This window comes from Apaloderma vittatum, unplaced genomic scaffold (genome assembly GCF_000703405.1).
Source record: "Apaloderma vittatum isolate BGI_N311 unplaced genomic scaffold, ASM70340v1 scaffold24603, whole genome shotgun sequence".
Classification (NCBI taxonomy): Eukaryota; Metazoa; Chordata; class Aves; order Trogoniformes; family Trogonidae; genus Apaloderma; species Apaloderma vittatum.
Window position 1 is genome coordinate 19678 of NW_009707814.1, and position 16180 is coordinate 35857.

Sequence of the window (16180 nt, forward strand, 5' to 3'; positions counted from 1 at the left end):
AGAGAAATCTTAATTTTCTGCAGTGTGTTCTTAGTGAGGTTCTTTGCCTCTGAGCTTCTTGTGTTGAACTGAAAATTCTCTTTTGATTCTGATGTCTGTTGCATGTTCCCCTATTCTAGTGAAAGGGCAGAAAAGGGTGAATATTGAGCAGCAGCAGCAGTAAAAGAAGAAATCCCAGGTACTTGGCTAGAATACTGCCTTTGAAATTCAACATTTAGAATACCACCTGCAGGACAGCAGTAGTCATCTCTATTGTAGAGCTTCACAAAAGCTTTCTGAACAGTTTTGTGAAATTAAAAGATAGATTTCATCAGGTCTATCTTGCATTTGGATGACTAAATTTTGGCTTAAGATGAGGCTGTGCTGATTTATTTTCATCAGAACACATTCACAGTTTGCAAATGTAATCATAATGCTCCTATTCAAGTGATATATTAGAAGGAAGAAGAGTGCAATAGGTGTGTCAATCTGCTGTTTTTGACAATAATATAAACTTAATGAGTTACCCAGAATTAAAAAAACCAAACAAACAAACAACACTTCAGGAATTGCAGAGGAAATGTATTCTTTAAAAGCTTAAAAAAAAAAGTAAGAAAAGAACGTTAAAAATGAAAATGTGCAACATAAAAGCATGCTTATTGGACCTTTATCCTCCATCTATAGCAGATATACACCACCAGCTCAGGCTATTTCCATAAAAAGGTTTGGAGAAGGAAGTTGGAAATTCTCAGAACTTACAGAATGACATCTGCAAAGATGGTAGGGTGTGAAATGAAGAGAATGGTTAATAAAAGCAAGGATTTGTTGGAGTTGAACGGTTTTTAATCTCCAGAATTGTTTAGATGAGACAGTGGAAGTATTCAGGAATTGTTAGGATAAAACCTAGAGTTTGCAGGCAGCGATTTTTCGACTGAAATAAGCTATTCGAACGAATTTCTTCATCCAAAAGTACTTCAAGAGCCTTCAGTTTTCTTTCTAAAGATGAAGAGGACATACCTAGCGCTATCCAAGGCAGTCTGCAGGAGTGCCCGTGGTCCCCCCCGGTGCCCCCCCGGGAGGGGTCCCCTGCAGGTCCGCAGGAGCTGTGGGCAATCCGATGGCATCGAGCTCCACCTGCTGCAGGACTGCTGTAGTTCAGTTCACCTGCAGCTGCTGGAAGCGATCACGAGAAAAATGACTGTAACCATCTTCATGGAAAACTTCTGGGTCATTTCCTCATATGCTCTCACATTTAGATGATGTTTCATGTATTACTTTATGATTTTTTGGGCGTGTTTTTTCTTAATTCTTTTTTACATACAGATTTTGTTACTTCACTATAATGAAAGCAGGAAATGATCACTGAAACGGGGCTTTTGATGGCTTAAAAGCCAATTAGATGAACTATGATGAAAGCCTTCATAAGTTGGAAACGCTAATAAAACTCAGCAGTCAGGCTCCAAATATTGTGCAGGTTGTCATGATAGAATATTGTTGAGTTTAACCAATTAGGCACACCAATATTGTTTTTTCTCTGTATTTTATATCTGCACTGCAAATTAATGAGAGAGTTCTACTGTTCTATAATTATGTACTGCTACTGTTTTAAGCTCAGATTGCACCTTTCCAATCCATGACATTGTAATGAACGACGGGGATGTAGAAAAGGAAGCTATTCCCTTCTGCTTTCTGTGGTAAGGCTGATTGAATCGCATTCTCAGTTCCTGAGTGGAGGGGATGGTGTATGCAATACCTCCCTCCCTGAGCAAGTGTGCCAAGATGAGGCAGGTTCACAGCTCTTTCTTTTTGCCCATGAACAGGTATGGTGGTGGTGCTCTCTAAGACTTGTGCTTCCAAGCAGTGTCAGTTCGCATCTAGCTCTGCTGCTGACCAGTCTTTGTCGAGTGCACCCCAGTCACATGAAATTGTGGAGCATTCAGACCCCTCTCTGACATTAGTTCGTCCTTACACTGTGGCTGCAGAAAATCTTCTTTCCATTCCAGCTACTTTGCTCTTACCACCACTTCAGGGTTTGGGTTTGCTCTGCCCTCCCTGCCCCTGGCTTTTCATTTGTTTGCAGACTACCTCGGTTGTTACATCAGAACAGTGTTTGCAGTTCCCCAGTGAGTGAAGATACTGTTTCATACATTTTGAACCTTTATTCTGCTCAAATGTCACATAGGAACATGAAATTGGAATTTTGTGCTTTCTCAAGTGAAGATTCCAAGAAGAAAAATGCTCTGCTCTGAATTTTAAGTACTTGACCAGGCTTTGTTCTGTTGTACAAAAGCTATACGGCATGGCAAGGATTCCATCTGCAACTGAGTCTGCTTGTGCAACCTTTTTTGTGCATTGACTCTACTCTAACTACATGGGTAAGACTTGCTAGGGCCTCCAGCTTTGCTTTGCTTAGAAACAATAAGTGAGCTCTTTGATGTAAAACTAGTGCAGAATGGAATTATCATTTCCATATCCTTTTAGCCTGAGCACCATACACTGCTGAGTGATCTAAAGTCTTTTATTAATCTACCTATACATTTTTTTTAATAAGAGGGAATAATATCTTCCTTCCACTTGAATAAACTGATGGTTGAAGGAGTTCTAAAAGTGTGCTTGTGTTTGACTTCAGGGCTCTTTAGGAGTCTGTGCCTTCCTTGTAGGTGAAAGCACAGACCCAAGCATAGTGGTCTATCACAGTGTGTATCTTCAGGCAAGAGCAATTACAGGTAAGTAATTTTCTATTTCTGGTCTTGGAAATTGGATTTTCTTTTTGTGTTACACACAGTAGTCTATATAACAGTCTTCTAAGAGAAAAGTTACATTTTCTAAGCATTTAAGCATACTAATTTTGAAAGCATGTGTGTATTTTGCACAGTAGCTTGTCAGCAGGTACTTTATATGAGAATCTATTTGTGCATCAGAGTTACTTAGCGACATTTTTAGTTTTCCTGTGATAGACTGCCATTATTATTGCTTTAGTTTATATCTCTGTAGAAAAAATGTGTTTGCACCACTTAATTTTGAGAATTATGACTTGCTGCAGTAGGGATAACTAGCAGTATTTCAAATGTGGTTACCTGGTTTTGTTCACTTTTTAGAAACCAAGGAAAAAAGATGTGCAGGAAAAACCACCCGAAGAAGTGGCTGAGGTTACTACTACTAAGTGCTCCATCAGTCCTGAGGTGAGACTGCTGGTGAGGCTTTGATTTGAGATGGAGTTAGAGGCAGCAACAAACAAACATATTTTAATTATTCATATAAATGTTTGCCAAATTTGAAGTTTAAAGCTGTCCTGTACATAAGGAACCAGCCTTCTGTTGACTCATGAGCATTTCATGGGTCTTCTCTAGTTAAACTCCTCCTGGAGGTATCAGAAAAAATCACTGATGAGTGAGAACTAGAGTTCTACTGTAATTTGGTAAAAATACTGTACTTTCATGGGTGCATAATAAAGGATCTTTATTCCTTTTATTGGGGATTTATTTTTCTGGACAACATAGGACACTTACAAATGCACAAAACTGCCTGAAGGAACACCTCAGTCTCTGCACACCAGTACCATGCCTCCAGATGACAGCAATCTAGCCACACTCTTTTTGCGTATTGAGCACGGCCTCAGCTGCATATTTTATTACGTAACGCGTGAAAAAACACTGTATATGTGCAGCATGCAGTCATAATTCTATGATACTGATGCAGCTGTTTTCTGGAAACCCTGAGGGTACTAGGGCTAGTACAACCACAAATGCCAGCTTTCATCTCCCATGTATTTTGGTTCCATAGCTGCTCAGAAGAAAATATGTTGGAAGGCATTCTGAGCAATGTACAAAGCAGGTGATTTTAATTCCCTTCAATAAAATTGCTGACCTGCTTAGTACACTCATGAAAAATAAAAGAGAGAAAATAATAAAACCATTATATTCCATGTTCCAAAACCAGCAATGTCTGTGGAGCTTTTCTTATTGTTTTGTTTTTTACAAATGTCGGTTTCCTTGTTTTGAACCTGACTGAAAATTTTTCTGGGTTGGGACTTCTAAAAGGTTTCTCTCCTGTGCATTCTTTTTATAGTTGAGTAATGCGTAAGCACTCACAGCGGTCATTCCTTCAGTTAGGCCATGAACAATCTCTTCTTGTCTCCAGTTTACGGAAGCTTGTGGGTGCTTCACTGCCTGTAAAGATCGCTGTCAAGCTTGTAGTCAGCCAGTGAGTTAAAAGCTGTCAGAACACACGTACACCGGGGCGTGCACAGTGGTGTCCTGTAAGACTTGTTTACATGCTTGTGAAATGACAGAGCGCTGTCCCACATGATGACCAACTCAGAAAATGGGTGATTAAAAATGAATGCAGATACTGCGCATACCTTCTCTCTGCTAAGCTCTTTTTAATTAAAACCGTAATGTTTATTTTCAGTGGGATCACTTTCAGGCTGACTCTCCGAAAGCAGTGAGAGAAACAGGAAAGGAGCTGAGAACTCTGGGTGAAGCTCTGGCTCGCTCAAGGTAAGGGAACCCAGAGCACACAGAAGTGAGCCAGTCAAGGCTAAAGGAATCTTTAGGTTTAAAGTGGCACGGTTGGATTGGAGGCAAAATAATCAACTGTCCTAACAGCATAGAAAAGATGGGTTACAATATACTCAAAATGTTGTCAATGCTGTACCAGGAATGATTGTTTGATAGCTCTGGCTATACTGATATTGTATCAGTTTAGCGTTTGTTACTTTTTTGAAGTCGTTTACATGACATTGTGCTGTGCCAAGGTTTGGTAATAAAGTAGTCAAAAAAGGAGCAATGTTAGACATAAAATGACCATTTTATGATAGAAGATTAAAGTGAAAATATCTACCACTATTATAGAAACACCTGTGTGGACTCATTTGGAACATACTATCTTGAGCCTTGAGATGATACTGATGTGGAAGGAATAGATTTTTTTTTTTTTTTTTGGTGCCCTTTATCTGATGGGTGGTGAGCTGTTATAACAGGAGGTGGATTTTGGATCCTGTTTACATTTAAGCCACCTGAGTGTGGACAGCAACTGTTATTTTATGGGACTGACCACAGAAAGTAGCTGGGTGTGCATTTTTATTTTTTTTTTAGAAAGTATCTTCTGTTGCAAATAGACACAATAAACTTCTGCCCCAGCACAGCATTTCTTACGACGTCATCTAAAAAACAACCAAACAAAAAAACCCAGGGAGGCCAACTGAGAATAGGCCTTTGCAGCAACATGCACTCTCCCATCTAGGCACTCATGCTTTTCAATGTAGTTGGACTGAGTTATCACCCATGTTTCATGGCTCCCACTGCAGGTGGTGCTTAAGCTGACAAGACTGAGGCTTCAACATGCTTTTCTGTTTCAATCACACATTCTGATTATGCTCCAAACTTGCCTACAGAGACCATTCACTCTATTTTCTCAGTATTAACTTAAACAGTCTCTAAACTGCATAATAAGCCTTACAGTAGGTGACTAGGGTTTTCTAAATTTTCCTGGAACCTTCTAGCTTTCTTGATGTGAGTGTTAAACTAAGAAATGAGATTCATTTGCAACTGAAATAACACGTAGTAGTAGGAAAAGATGATTTATATCTGGCGAGGTTTAGTTACAGCTTGCTACAAATAAAATTGACAAATTACCACTGCCAGCCCCAGCAGGGTACAGATTACACAAGTGTTTTCAAGATTCCTAGACTTTGTGTCTTTGAAGACTGTTCACTCAATTAGAATAGTTGAATTAAAGCAAGCAGCAGTAAGACAGACTTCTATATAAAAACTTAATATTCGGGTTAAACCTATGGCAGTCAAGAGAACACATGATCTTGTGTGAGCACAATATATCAAAGACAAATTAGGCTCTTGCATTGTCTGACTGAGATTGGAACTGCATCAAACTCAAATCAGTTGGAGAAAAGTAGCTTCTTTACACGTGGAGTAACCACAGCTTTAAATTTCATAATAACACAGTGTTTTTAAATACTCACAAATTTTTACATCAGAGCAATTTCTAAAGTTTATGTTCCTTGGTTGTGATAACATTTTTCCCTTTTATCCTTCTCTGCCCCCAATTATTTTTATTATTCACTTTAATTCACTAAAAGTGAATTTTCACTTGATGAACTTGGCCAAAAATAATAATAAACCATAAACGAAATAATAAATGCTGTGTACTTTAAAGGTTAAATAAGCCAATTTAGTAAAGCATGACTTGTTTTTGCCATAAATGCTCTGTTTGTTATGTTTGACTGTCTGTGTTCACTGTTCACTGCTAAATTTCAGTGGAGTTGTCCTGCTGAGGTCAAGTGGAAGTTCTTTTAATGATAACCTGCCAAAGATCAGTTTACTTCTTGATCTATGAGTTGCAGGTGCTTGGAGCCGGCTTTTGGTAGCTTTACATTCTTTATTTTCAAATTGGTAGGACAAAGAATATTTGCCAGTGTACTGTAGGATGAAAGTTACTGCTGCTATTGGTACTGAAAGGATTGATTTTTTTAAAATCTTAGCAAGCTCATTTGTAGCTATTGGGATGAAGCAAGCTCGACCGCTGATTTCATTACAATTTTACAGTTTGAATAAACAAAGTGTCAAGATATTGATCCTAATTCTTGGCTGAGCAGCTAACTTGTAGCTTTGTGCAAATCACTTGACCCCCTGCTGCTCTGTCAAGTAAACTGGAATTGAAAACCAGGCAATGTATCTGAGCTAAACTCACTGCATAAATACATACTTTTTAAATTGTTATGGACAGCAGACTGTGAGTGAGGATTTCTTTTTTTACTAAAAGCAAAAATATTTTACTTTTTTTTACAGATAGGGCATGTTTTTCTTACCCTTTTCATGTACGTTATTTTTAAAAATTTTAATCTTGTTTCCACTATCTTGTGCTTTTAGGAATGTTGTTTTGATAAACCTTACAATGCCAAGCACTCAAGTACATGTAAGCATTGTCTTATTCATCTCTGCAGCACTACTAGGTATTAGGTGGATAAATATTATTACTCTCCAAAGTAAATTACGAAAGTCAAATTAGGAATGTAAGCTTAATTATCACTGGAACAGCTACAGTTGGAACTCGAGTGTCTCAGGGAAGTAAATGCCTTCTTTTTCTAGGCTTCAGGGATGCCTCTGTTTCTCTGATATTTGTTTTCACAATTGGCTTACTAAAGTAGAAGCTCCAGAGAAAGGCTTCTTAAGAGATCCAGCCCATTAGTCTGGGTGAGTGCAGTTGTTCCCTATGACAGAAGAAGTGCTTAGTCTAGTCTACTTTTAGCTGAAGACATTTCTGTTTCCTGCCCTACACTACGATAAATGCAGATTTGCCTTCCACAGAATTCTTAATGGTAGTGCAATCAGCAAAATTATGGTAAATGTAGAATTTTAGTGACGTGAATAGATTTGACCCTAATGTGTTTTGATGTCATATCTTTTCTCTGAGTGAGTAAGCCCCCAGATTTTAGTCTTTTATCCCTTCTCACCTTTAACAGCTAATACAGCTAGAAGATCAAACAAAATTACGTTCCTTTATGGACATTATGAGCAGAATTGTGTTATGTGTCCTGATCAGTTGTACCTGTGCCACACACACAGAGGATACTGATGATGTGCAGTTGTTTTAAAATATCTAATTTGACTTGCAGAATACTTTTTACTGCTGATGTGGAAGATGGAAAGAACCCAACTGCACTTTAATATCCCAAACAGCATTTGAAGGTGCTGATAAGTAAGAAAATACCTTCCTGTTAAAGTATCTCCAACTCTGCCATCTTCTTCTAGTCCCATAAATTTAATTCACAGTTGCATTCAAAACTAACTTCCTGTGATTTCAAATGCCCGGGTGGAAATAATCCCGACCACAAGTTTCCGTGAGAGTTGAAACAGATGAGGAAAGGGAAGATGTAATCCTATGCTACTGCACAAACGAGTGTAAATTTACTTTTTACATTTACTGAACAGTAAAGGAAACCTTTACACACATTTGGTTTTTGAAACTCAGAAGTTCAGCATGGTCAGAGATTAATCAAAGCTGCTTAGTGCGCTCAGGAGAAATGTGCCTTTTTGCTCTTGTGTAGGCAATGGTCACTTTAATACAAGTCAAGCCCCACAGATGTTTTAACCAAATGCTGAGATGTGAAGCTGCAGGAAAAGATCGTTTCAAGTGAGAACGACTGCTCTGCAGGTTTGGACCAAAGAATATGTCAGCATTACTTTTTAGTAACAATTTCAGACTGTAGAAAAGGAGCTGTTGTAGGAAAAAGCAGTAGAGTGGAAAATGCAAGAAATTGGAAGAAAACTGGAGTTTTCTTCTCCAGGGCAGCAACTTTTAATTTCAATTAAAGCAGTCGGGCTAGCAGAGCAGCATGCTAATACGTACGACAGGGAGTCAGTGAATACAAATGACCTTTGTGGATTTGTATTTTGCTGCTTTTCCTCCTCCTGATTGAAAAGGAACACCCAGCAGTTGTCTTAATTGGATGCTAATTGATACATATTCACAGGAAGTAGTGCCTGTGATCTTGCAGCTTGTTTGTATGAAAGAGTATAATGGAACAAACTGTGAGGAAGTTTTTTAATGATCATGCTGATATACAGTACAGCAGTATGAATTTTTAAATTATCTCAAATTGTTTGAAGTGTCATTATTGGAACAGACTTAGCTGCATTCACAAAGCTTTACTATTCTGTCTTACACATTAAAAACATAGTTAAGCTGAAGATAAACCTTATAATTATGACCTCATACCTCCTCTCAGTAATACTCTCTTAGACCTTCTTGAGTCCTCATGGTGATGTAGAAGAGGGTGATGACAGAACACAGAGCTTGCACAAGCTACTCATCTTTCAAAACTACCGTCACTAGTACCAAGTAGAAGGTTGTAGCAGCTCTTCCCTATTGATGAGTTGTGTGCAGTCACTTTAGGGAGACACCTGTCAGCACTCAGATACCATTTTACCTAAACACAGCATTGAAATATAGGAAGGAATTTGCATGGCTTTGTGCAGCATAAACTAAAAAACCATTGGGAAATCCGGAGATAAAAACTGTTCTTCCGTACATCTTCCTTCCAGCGGAGATTACCTATAGACACAAAGAAGCTCTTGGCTAAATACTTCCTGATGTCCAACTGAGTGGGTAGAACACAGTATTGCAGAAGAGACACCGCCTTTGTCCTTGAGCATTCAAATATCTTTAGCTTTGAACTAGGAATTGTGTTTTTATTTCTATGGCTGTTCTTACTGAAACTAAGCAAACTCAAGCCTCTTTGAAATGACTTGCAGCTCTGAGGGAGATCCTCTCTTATTGTTTGTTCCAATGATATCTGTAAATGGGATCCAGAAATAATGTTAAATAATCCACATTTGCACAAGGATGCATTATTTTATGAGAACCAAGAAAGTAGAAGTCTTTATAACTAATAAATTGCAGAAAGATCTACCAACAAGTTACACAGTAAAAGAGATTACCAAAGCACTGGAACCCCTTGTAGGTTTTAATCTATAATAAAAGCAGGTTGCCATAAATCACTTCTGTAGACTAACTCAGGGTGCTAAGACCATGTGCGTGTACTGGAAATACTTTTATAAAAAATAGCCACAAAAAATAGCTCTTAAAAATAAGCATATTGCTTCAAAAATACTAGCAGAAGATAATTCCTTTGTGTAAAAAGAAGGGAATAAAGGTGATAGAAACTGGAAGCTGTGCAGTGTTGGTCATCTAAGCATAGGTGCACATGTAAAAATGACAAGTTGTGATCATCCTCAGGTAACGAATCCACAGATTTGAGCTGCAGGCTCAAAGGGAAAGTGTCAGTGCCATCCCATGAGCCAGTCCAGCCTTTACTTTCCAAAAGGGTGTGCTACGCCTCTGCCCTGCATTTCCCACTTGAAGGAAATGGCTCCCGTCTGTTTCACTGTGCTGGGCTAGTTAAATAAAGCTAAATGTCAAACTGCTGGCAGTTTAACAGTGTTCAACTGGCTGCTTTTTATGTTTTAAATTAGAAACTGGTTGGCTCTTTCAAATGGTTCAAGTTTCCTGAAGGCAGATCTCTCAAAGTCGCTCTGCATGCAGAAAGCCCAGGCTCTACTAATGCATTCTTTATGCCTGCAACAAGTTAGACTGTCACCTGAAGAGCACTTTCTCCTCCTTCTTTTCCTTCTAGTGGCTGTGCAGCTGACTTTAATATAAAACCATTTAAATTTTGTGATTGAAATAGCAGCTACGAACAGAAGATTTTAAATGGCAAGAAACATGTTGGTTTTGGAGTTTGGGTTATGATCATCTCTGTCCTTACCTGGTCCTATTCTGACACATGCAGACCCAAAAGATGAAAGGGTTTAGAGATTAAGAGAAGTTGGCATTCTTTAACGCATATGGTTTTCTGGAACATAGGGAGGAGAGGCAACATGGAGTTAAGCAAAGAAGAGACTGAGGCAGTACTAACTGAGAAGGTGAAATGTTTATCTGCCAATATTAGTTTCCAGTGTATTTAATACTTCATAATGTCAGTTGCTTGGAAACCAGTGTTTTGGGCCCTTTTGCTGCTTGGCAGTAATCACTCTAATTGGCATGTTTCTACACTGTCACTGCTGGCAGTTTGCAGCATTTTTATTTTTTTTCCGGAAGCAAAAATTTTCTTTTACGTGAATGATGGCTCACATTAATTAGACAGCAGTCATGGGCAAGGACAACCGTTTAAGTGTAGGGATGTATGAATCATTGTCTTTCTTATCCATCACCAGAAAGACTGCAATTCCCATCATCGTTTCTGCCTTCCCAGGCTGTTCATTTTGGTCTCAATCTCCTTTCCTTTTGTGCAAAGATAAATAATTATATTTGAAATTTCATAAGTGGGAATGGTTTATTGCTTATTAGATTTTTACTATCTATCTAAACATAACAACCTAATTCCATGTATTATGATACAAAATGACATGTTGTCACTGAACCTTTGAACAAAGCTAACACTTAAAATGGTTTTTTTTGTTGTTTAGTAGTAAAATGTCATTGCTTTCTAAATTCCTCTATGTGGTAAGGCAAGACACTAGATCACAAGGAGTGGTTTGTACTGTCACATGAAAATTTTGAACCAGCCAGATTTTTTGGGAGAGGATCAGGGAACCTCAGCGAAATTCCACTTAACAAGCAGTGACATGAACATGAAGTAATTATTGCATGTTCTTACAACAAGAAACTGGAAATCCCAGGCATCTCCAGAAGATTTTTTGTTGAAGTTTTACTAATAGTTTCCCCATAGCTTTTTGGAAAAGAATTTAAAGCAAAGCCTTGAAATCTCAGAGTTTGTTTTCTGCCCTTTATCAGTACAAAGCTGTCTTCTCTGTGCTGCTCTGGGAGGAATTCACCTACTCATCTTTGTTAATATACTTCTCCAAAGACACCAAGAGCTAGAAAACTGAATGTGCTTACCCCCAAGAAAACTTTTATATGAAGATCAACAGGAATGGGAGTTAGAGCATGGTACAAGTGGAGGGGGGTGGGTGTGTGCCATATTCTTGTCTTCTGGGTCTTCTTAAAAGAGAAATTGCTGCCCTACACTAAAAGTTGAGGAGAACTCATTTCCAACTAAAAATAAGGCAGGCTTTTGGTATGTTATTTTTTCATACCTCCAGGTAGCCAAAAATGTTGGTGCTTCTCCGTGGTAGAGAACCTTCCCTCATTTTCAAAGTAGAGGTTCTGCCTCATTTCGCAGTGGAAGCAACTTTGTAGTTAATGGAAAACCACTCAGACATCTTTAAATATGTGGTAATACATTAATATATTCACCTGGTGACATCTTTTATAATTGTGTGGGAGAGTGTTTTGACTATTGAAGATCCTTGTTTCCTGCTGCACAACCTTCTATGAACATACCACAAATTTACTTGTGTCTAATTTTAACTTTACTTGTGTCTTTACTTACTTCATAGTGAAATTTTCATGTGATAACATGCATCTTTCCCATTAAGCATCTCTTGGGTTTGTTTTTTTTAAACAGAGGCATCTGAGTACAGGATATTACACCCATTTGCAGGAGAATCAAATGAGAATCTGGATCTGAAATAATGTGGATATTCCAGATTGTTTATATGTCTTCAGCTGCTCTAGACAGATGTTGCTATGGTACTCCTTTAGTTCCTTGCCAGAATGGTTGATAGTTTAGTATGGGAAATAATCACGTATGTCTGAGTTTCTATGGGTTGGTAACTACACTTAGTAGGTTTTAATGTCGTTATCTGGCCTTCACTGAATTTAAGACTAGATGTGTGAATATTTACCCATTTGATTCTTGCTGTGTAATTACTCAGCTGTTAAATAGGAGTAGTAACCCATGTGTTCCTGATTCTCTGTTGTGTCATGTATATACATTTGCATCTCTAATTTGTCTGTAAACACTACCAAAACAGAATTTGTAATTAATTTACTTTAGAATCTGTGTATTAGTTTTGAATAGTTGCAAGGTTTTTCTTGTCCATGGGCCAAGGTTTCAAGATATGACCCAGTGTGGAGCTCAATGGTAGGACTTGCTAGCTCAGGCTCACCACCAGGTATGTAAACTTAATTTTCTCATTTCAGAAGGTGAGTGGTGTATGCACTGTCTAATAACTTGTTGAGTATATTTTAAGCGAGCAAGGCACCAATTCTCATTTTCAGTGAGACCTCCTTGCAGCGCTTGGGAAATGTGTAAAACAGTCTTATTGTACATAAATTTGTCACATACCGGCATAAATTACAGCGCTGACCGTAAGGTACTAAAGAGCGGAGTGAAATAGCAGCTTATTTACTGATAAGAGAATGGAACAGATTCTCCACTGGTATAAATCAGTATCACTGCTGACAATTTACAAGAAATGCAGAGTTTGCTCTTCTATTGTTCTCTGTGTTTTTTGTAAATAAGAAGGGCACTGTGTGCATATGGATTCCATTTTATCTTGGCAGTTCCTGCTGGTTTACAATTATTAGCTATTTAGGTGTCACAGCACCTTGTCAGAAAGTTAAGTGACATGTAAGAATTACTGCAGCTATTAGAATGCAGTGGCAGCTCAAATGGAGTGTGATGTGTGTTCATGCACGTACACACAACATATTATTTTGGGGAAGTGGAATGATTAAAACTAGAAAAGTGTCCTATTCCAGCCAAAACAGCAGTGAGGACAAGAAACATTTAATCAGTTGAAATCTGATGAGAATGCAGGTGTTGACAGTTGTGCTCCTGCAGAGATTACCATAGGATCCTTAACAACTTCAGGTTGTCACAACTTCCATTTTACTACACATTCAAAAAAAAAAAAAAGGGACAGAGCTGCCAGGTACCACAATGCCCCCTAAAATTAATTTAATCCAAGTGAAGCAAGCTTGCTGCACTCACCATTTCCTTCAGTAGGTATTTCTTTGAATTCTTCAGGTTCCAAGTACTCATCAGCCTCATTTGAGACTTGTGGTAGGATCACAGCTCATGATGGCATGGCTGCAAATAATGCTAAGTGTTCATTTAGAATAATTATACTGTGGTTTAATCCATGGTTTCAGTCTGTAATGTTCAGAATACAGTTTAACTGTATTTAGTGTAGTTTTGAAGTCGCCGCCTCCTGTGCTTTCTGTTTTATACATACATTTTTGTTTGTGTTACTTTTTCTGCTCTAGAAAGTAATTTCTCAAAGTGCTTTAAGTGGCAACATGCATTACATTGTACTTGCTTTTCACCTGGGAAGGCTTAGCTCGCATTCAGTTTGTCAGTAGTGCAAGGAGTTCGGCAGCCCCCAGCTGATACTCACCGTGCAGCACCCTCGGGAGGGTCTGGCCTTGTGCCCAAACAGGAGCTTTTACTGGTCTAGTAGGGAGCTGTTGCAGATGCAGATTGAAATGTGAAATGCTTTTATGAAAATACAGGAAGTGGCATTAGAAAGCCTGCGCTCCCAGGGGCTTTCAGAGCAATGCCATGTTGGTTTCATTTATATTTGCAATTGGCTCAAAGCCTCTGGAAAGGCTAAATTCTTTCTGTACAGCATCTGAAGCAGGGGATGTTCTGTCATTAGATCTGTTGGTATAAAGGCTGTATCCGTTAAGACAGGAAAATTGAATGAGCTGTTTTATGAAGCAGTGGCTAACAATTCTGGACAGGACTGAAGCACCCGAGTAAGAGCACCCGCTGTGTTGGATGCAGATGACGTGCTGAGGTGCAGCCACATGGGTGTGCAGCCTTCTGCCCGTCTTTCTAGTCCTTCTCCAGTTCAGGCTGGAGTTACACCAGGTCACCTGAGCAAGGGTTTGACATCACATATTTGGGACTGTGCGTCATTCCTTTAGTAAGCCATCTCCCACTGAATTTGTTTATTTACAAAGTAGATGTGAGGCTGTTGACTGTGAAATTTGATCTGGGACAAATACATCCTTACTGTGATTGTTTTGAATTTAGCAAAGGTGACCCAATGTACTTAAATAAGCTGTACCTAAAGAGAAGGTAAAAAGTAGCTTGTCTTTACACTGATGCAAAAGTTTCTGATATTATTATTATAGCTTCTTAATGTTTTTCTAGCACTTAAGTTATAACTAAGAGAAATTTATAATTTCCTTTTATTTTTGTGAATAATTTCTCACTCAAAGAAAAACACCAGGAGTCTCAGATCTTAGCAGCAAAAGTTCAACTCCCCAATACCTTAATGGCCTTGTATTACCATTAACTGATGACCCTGAGTCCCTAAAGGATTTAAAGAATAATTTAATGAGTGCATAGTTACACTACGTACTAAAAATATGCTTCTGTTTGTGTGGTATGCTACTGGGTCACTCCTTTGTATAATAATACACTCCTGTGGAGAAAACTTGAAGTATTCCATGGTACATTATTGCTGCTCAAGAAACTCATTTGAATTTTCATGTTGATAAAGGTATTTACTTAGAAAAGTAAGAGAATCCTTTTATCTGAATGGCAATTGAAAATCTGTGTTGCGACTACAATGGACTGATGAAGCTGAATTACTTTAATAAATGAATTCAAAAGTTCACCTCTATTACGTTTGCCTTTTGAAGAATGATTCTCATATACCAGACAAATAATCCAGCAAAATTTATTAAGTTATTGTATGAACAGGTTATTGTGATGCCAGAATTTAAATGGAGGAATATTTGCTATTCTATTCCAGCAATACACCATTTATCCACAATGTAGAAAGGTACACTGGTCACCTCTGTATTTTCAGTTTAGATTGATTTTACTGTTTTCCTGAAAAGAGTCCGTAACCCTAAAGGTTATTCTTAAATATGGCAGAAATAATTCTATGGAATTATGAGACAATTATTTTCTTTAAATTGGGTATTTATTACAGGGTTTTTTATATGTTGCATTTTTGTTAATTCTATTATATTTTTTTCTTCTTGGAGACTGAAGACCTACTTTTTGTAATACCTGGGACTTCCAGCAAGTCATAGACTAAAAATATTTGTTCACGAGTGTGCATAATGTTTTCTATTCCTATAGGTGTATGAGAGTGATCATAGATTTTGGTTATATGCATGTTAAAGCCTTCTGTATTAGATAAACCTAAAAGAAGTACTAATTGTACTTGCCAGTAATGCATCCTTCTCTAATAATACTGGTTATGGCTGTTAGTACAAAAGAGTTTTCTGCTTTATTATTATCTTTCTCTACCACTTGTTTTTGATTCATGTAATGACCTTATTGTTCACTTTTTGTGGCATTATCATACTACAGCTACAGCGGAGGGTTTGATTTTTCGGAAGGAATGCTTAAATTAGGGCTTGCAGAAATACAGAAAGAGCACTATGAAAGGGAAAGTATTTTTACATGCAAATGTCTTTACAGTTGTCAGAAAGGAGAGAGAGAAAACTACTGGAAGAGGACATAAAGCCATTAAATGTTTTCATAGTGTTCCAGAAGTCTGTTATGCAAAGTCTAGATTCCTATTAAAAACATTAAGCCAGTCTCATGTGACTTTGAAATCCTTGTTTTTCTAAAGCATGCAGTATTTCTTATCAGATACATCTTCTTAATTTTTTTTTCAAAGTTAATATTGAAATACCTAACAGACAGGTTATCTACCTGAACTGGAAATGTTTCCTAGATGGTATTTATAGTTGCTGGACTTAAAAAATGATGACAACAAAAGCAAAATCGCAATCCCCAAATCATTAAATATTGCAAGTGGTTTTTCATCACAGGATGCAAAGAGAGGGTAAACGGCTCCCCTTGAGA

The 16180-nt window shown here is 37.9% G+C and overlaps 1 protein-coding gene across 1 annotated transcript in view; it reads left to right on the forward strand.

The window, feature by feature from the left end:
• Nucleotides 1-3077: 3077 nt before the first annotated feature.
• CCDC60 (coiled-coil domain containing 60) overlaps nt 3078-16180 on the forward strand; it is a gene marked incomplete at its 5' end in the record, with an annotated part of 31951 nt that continues 18848 nt past the window's right edge. The window contains 3 exons of the mRNA XM_009866351.1: nt 3078-3161; nt 4390-4478; nt 7025-7057. Coding sequence (XP_009864653.1) covers nt 3078-3161; nt 4390-4478; nt 7025-7057 — 206 coding nt within the window. The remainder of the gene's footprint in view (nt 3162-4389; nt 4479-7024; nt 7058-16180) is intronic.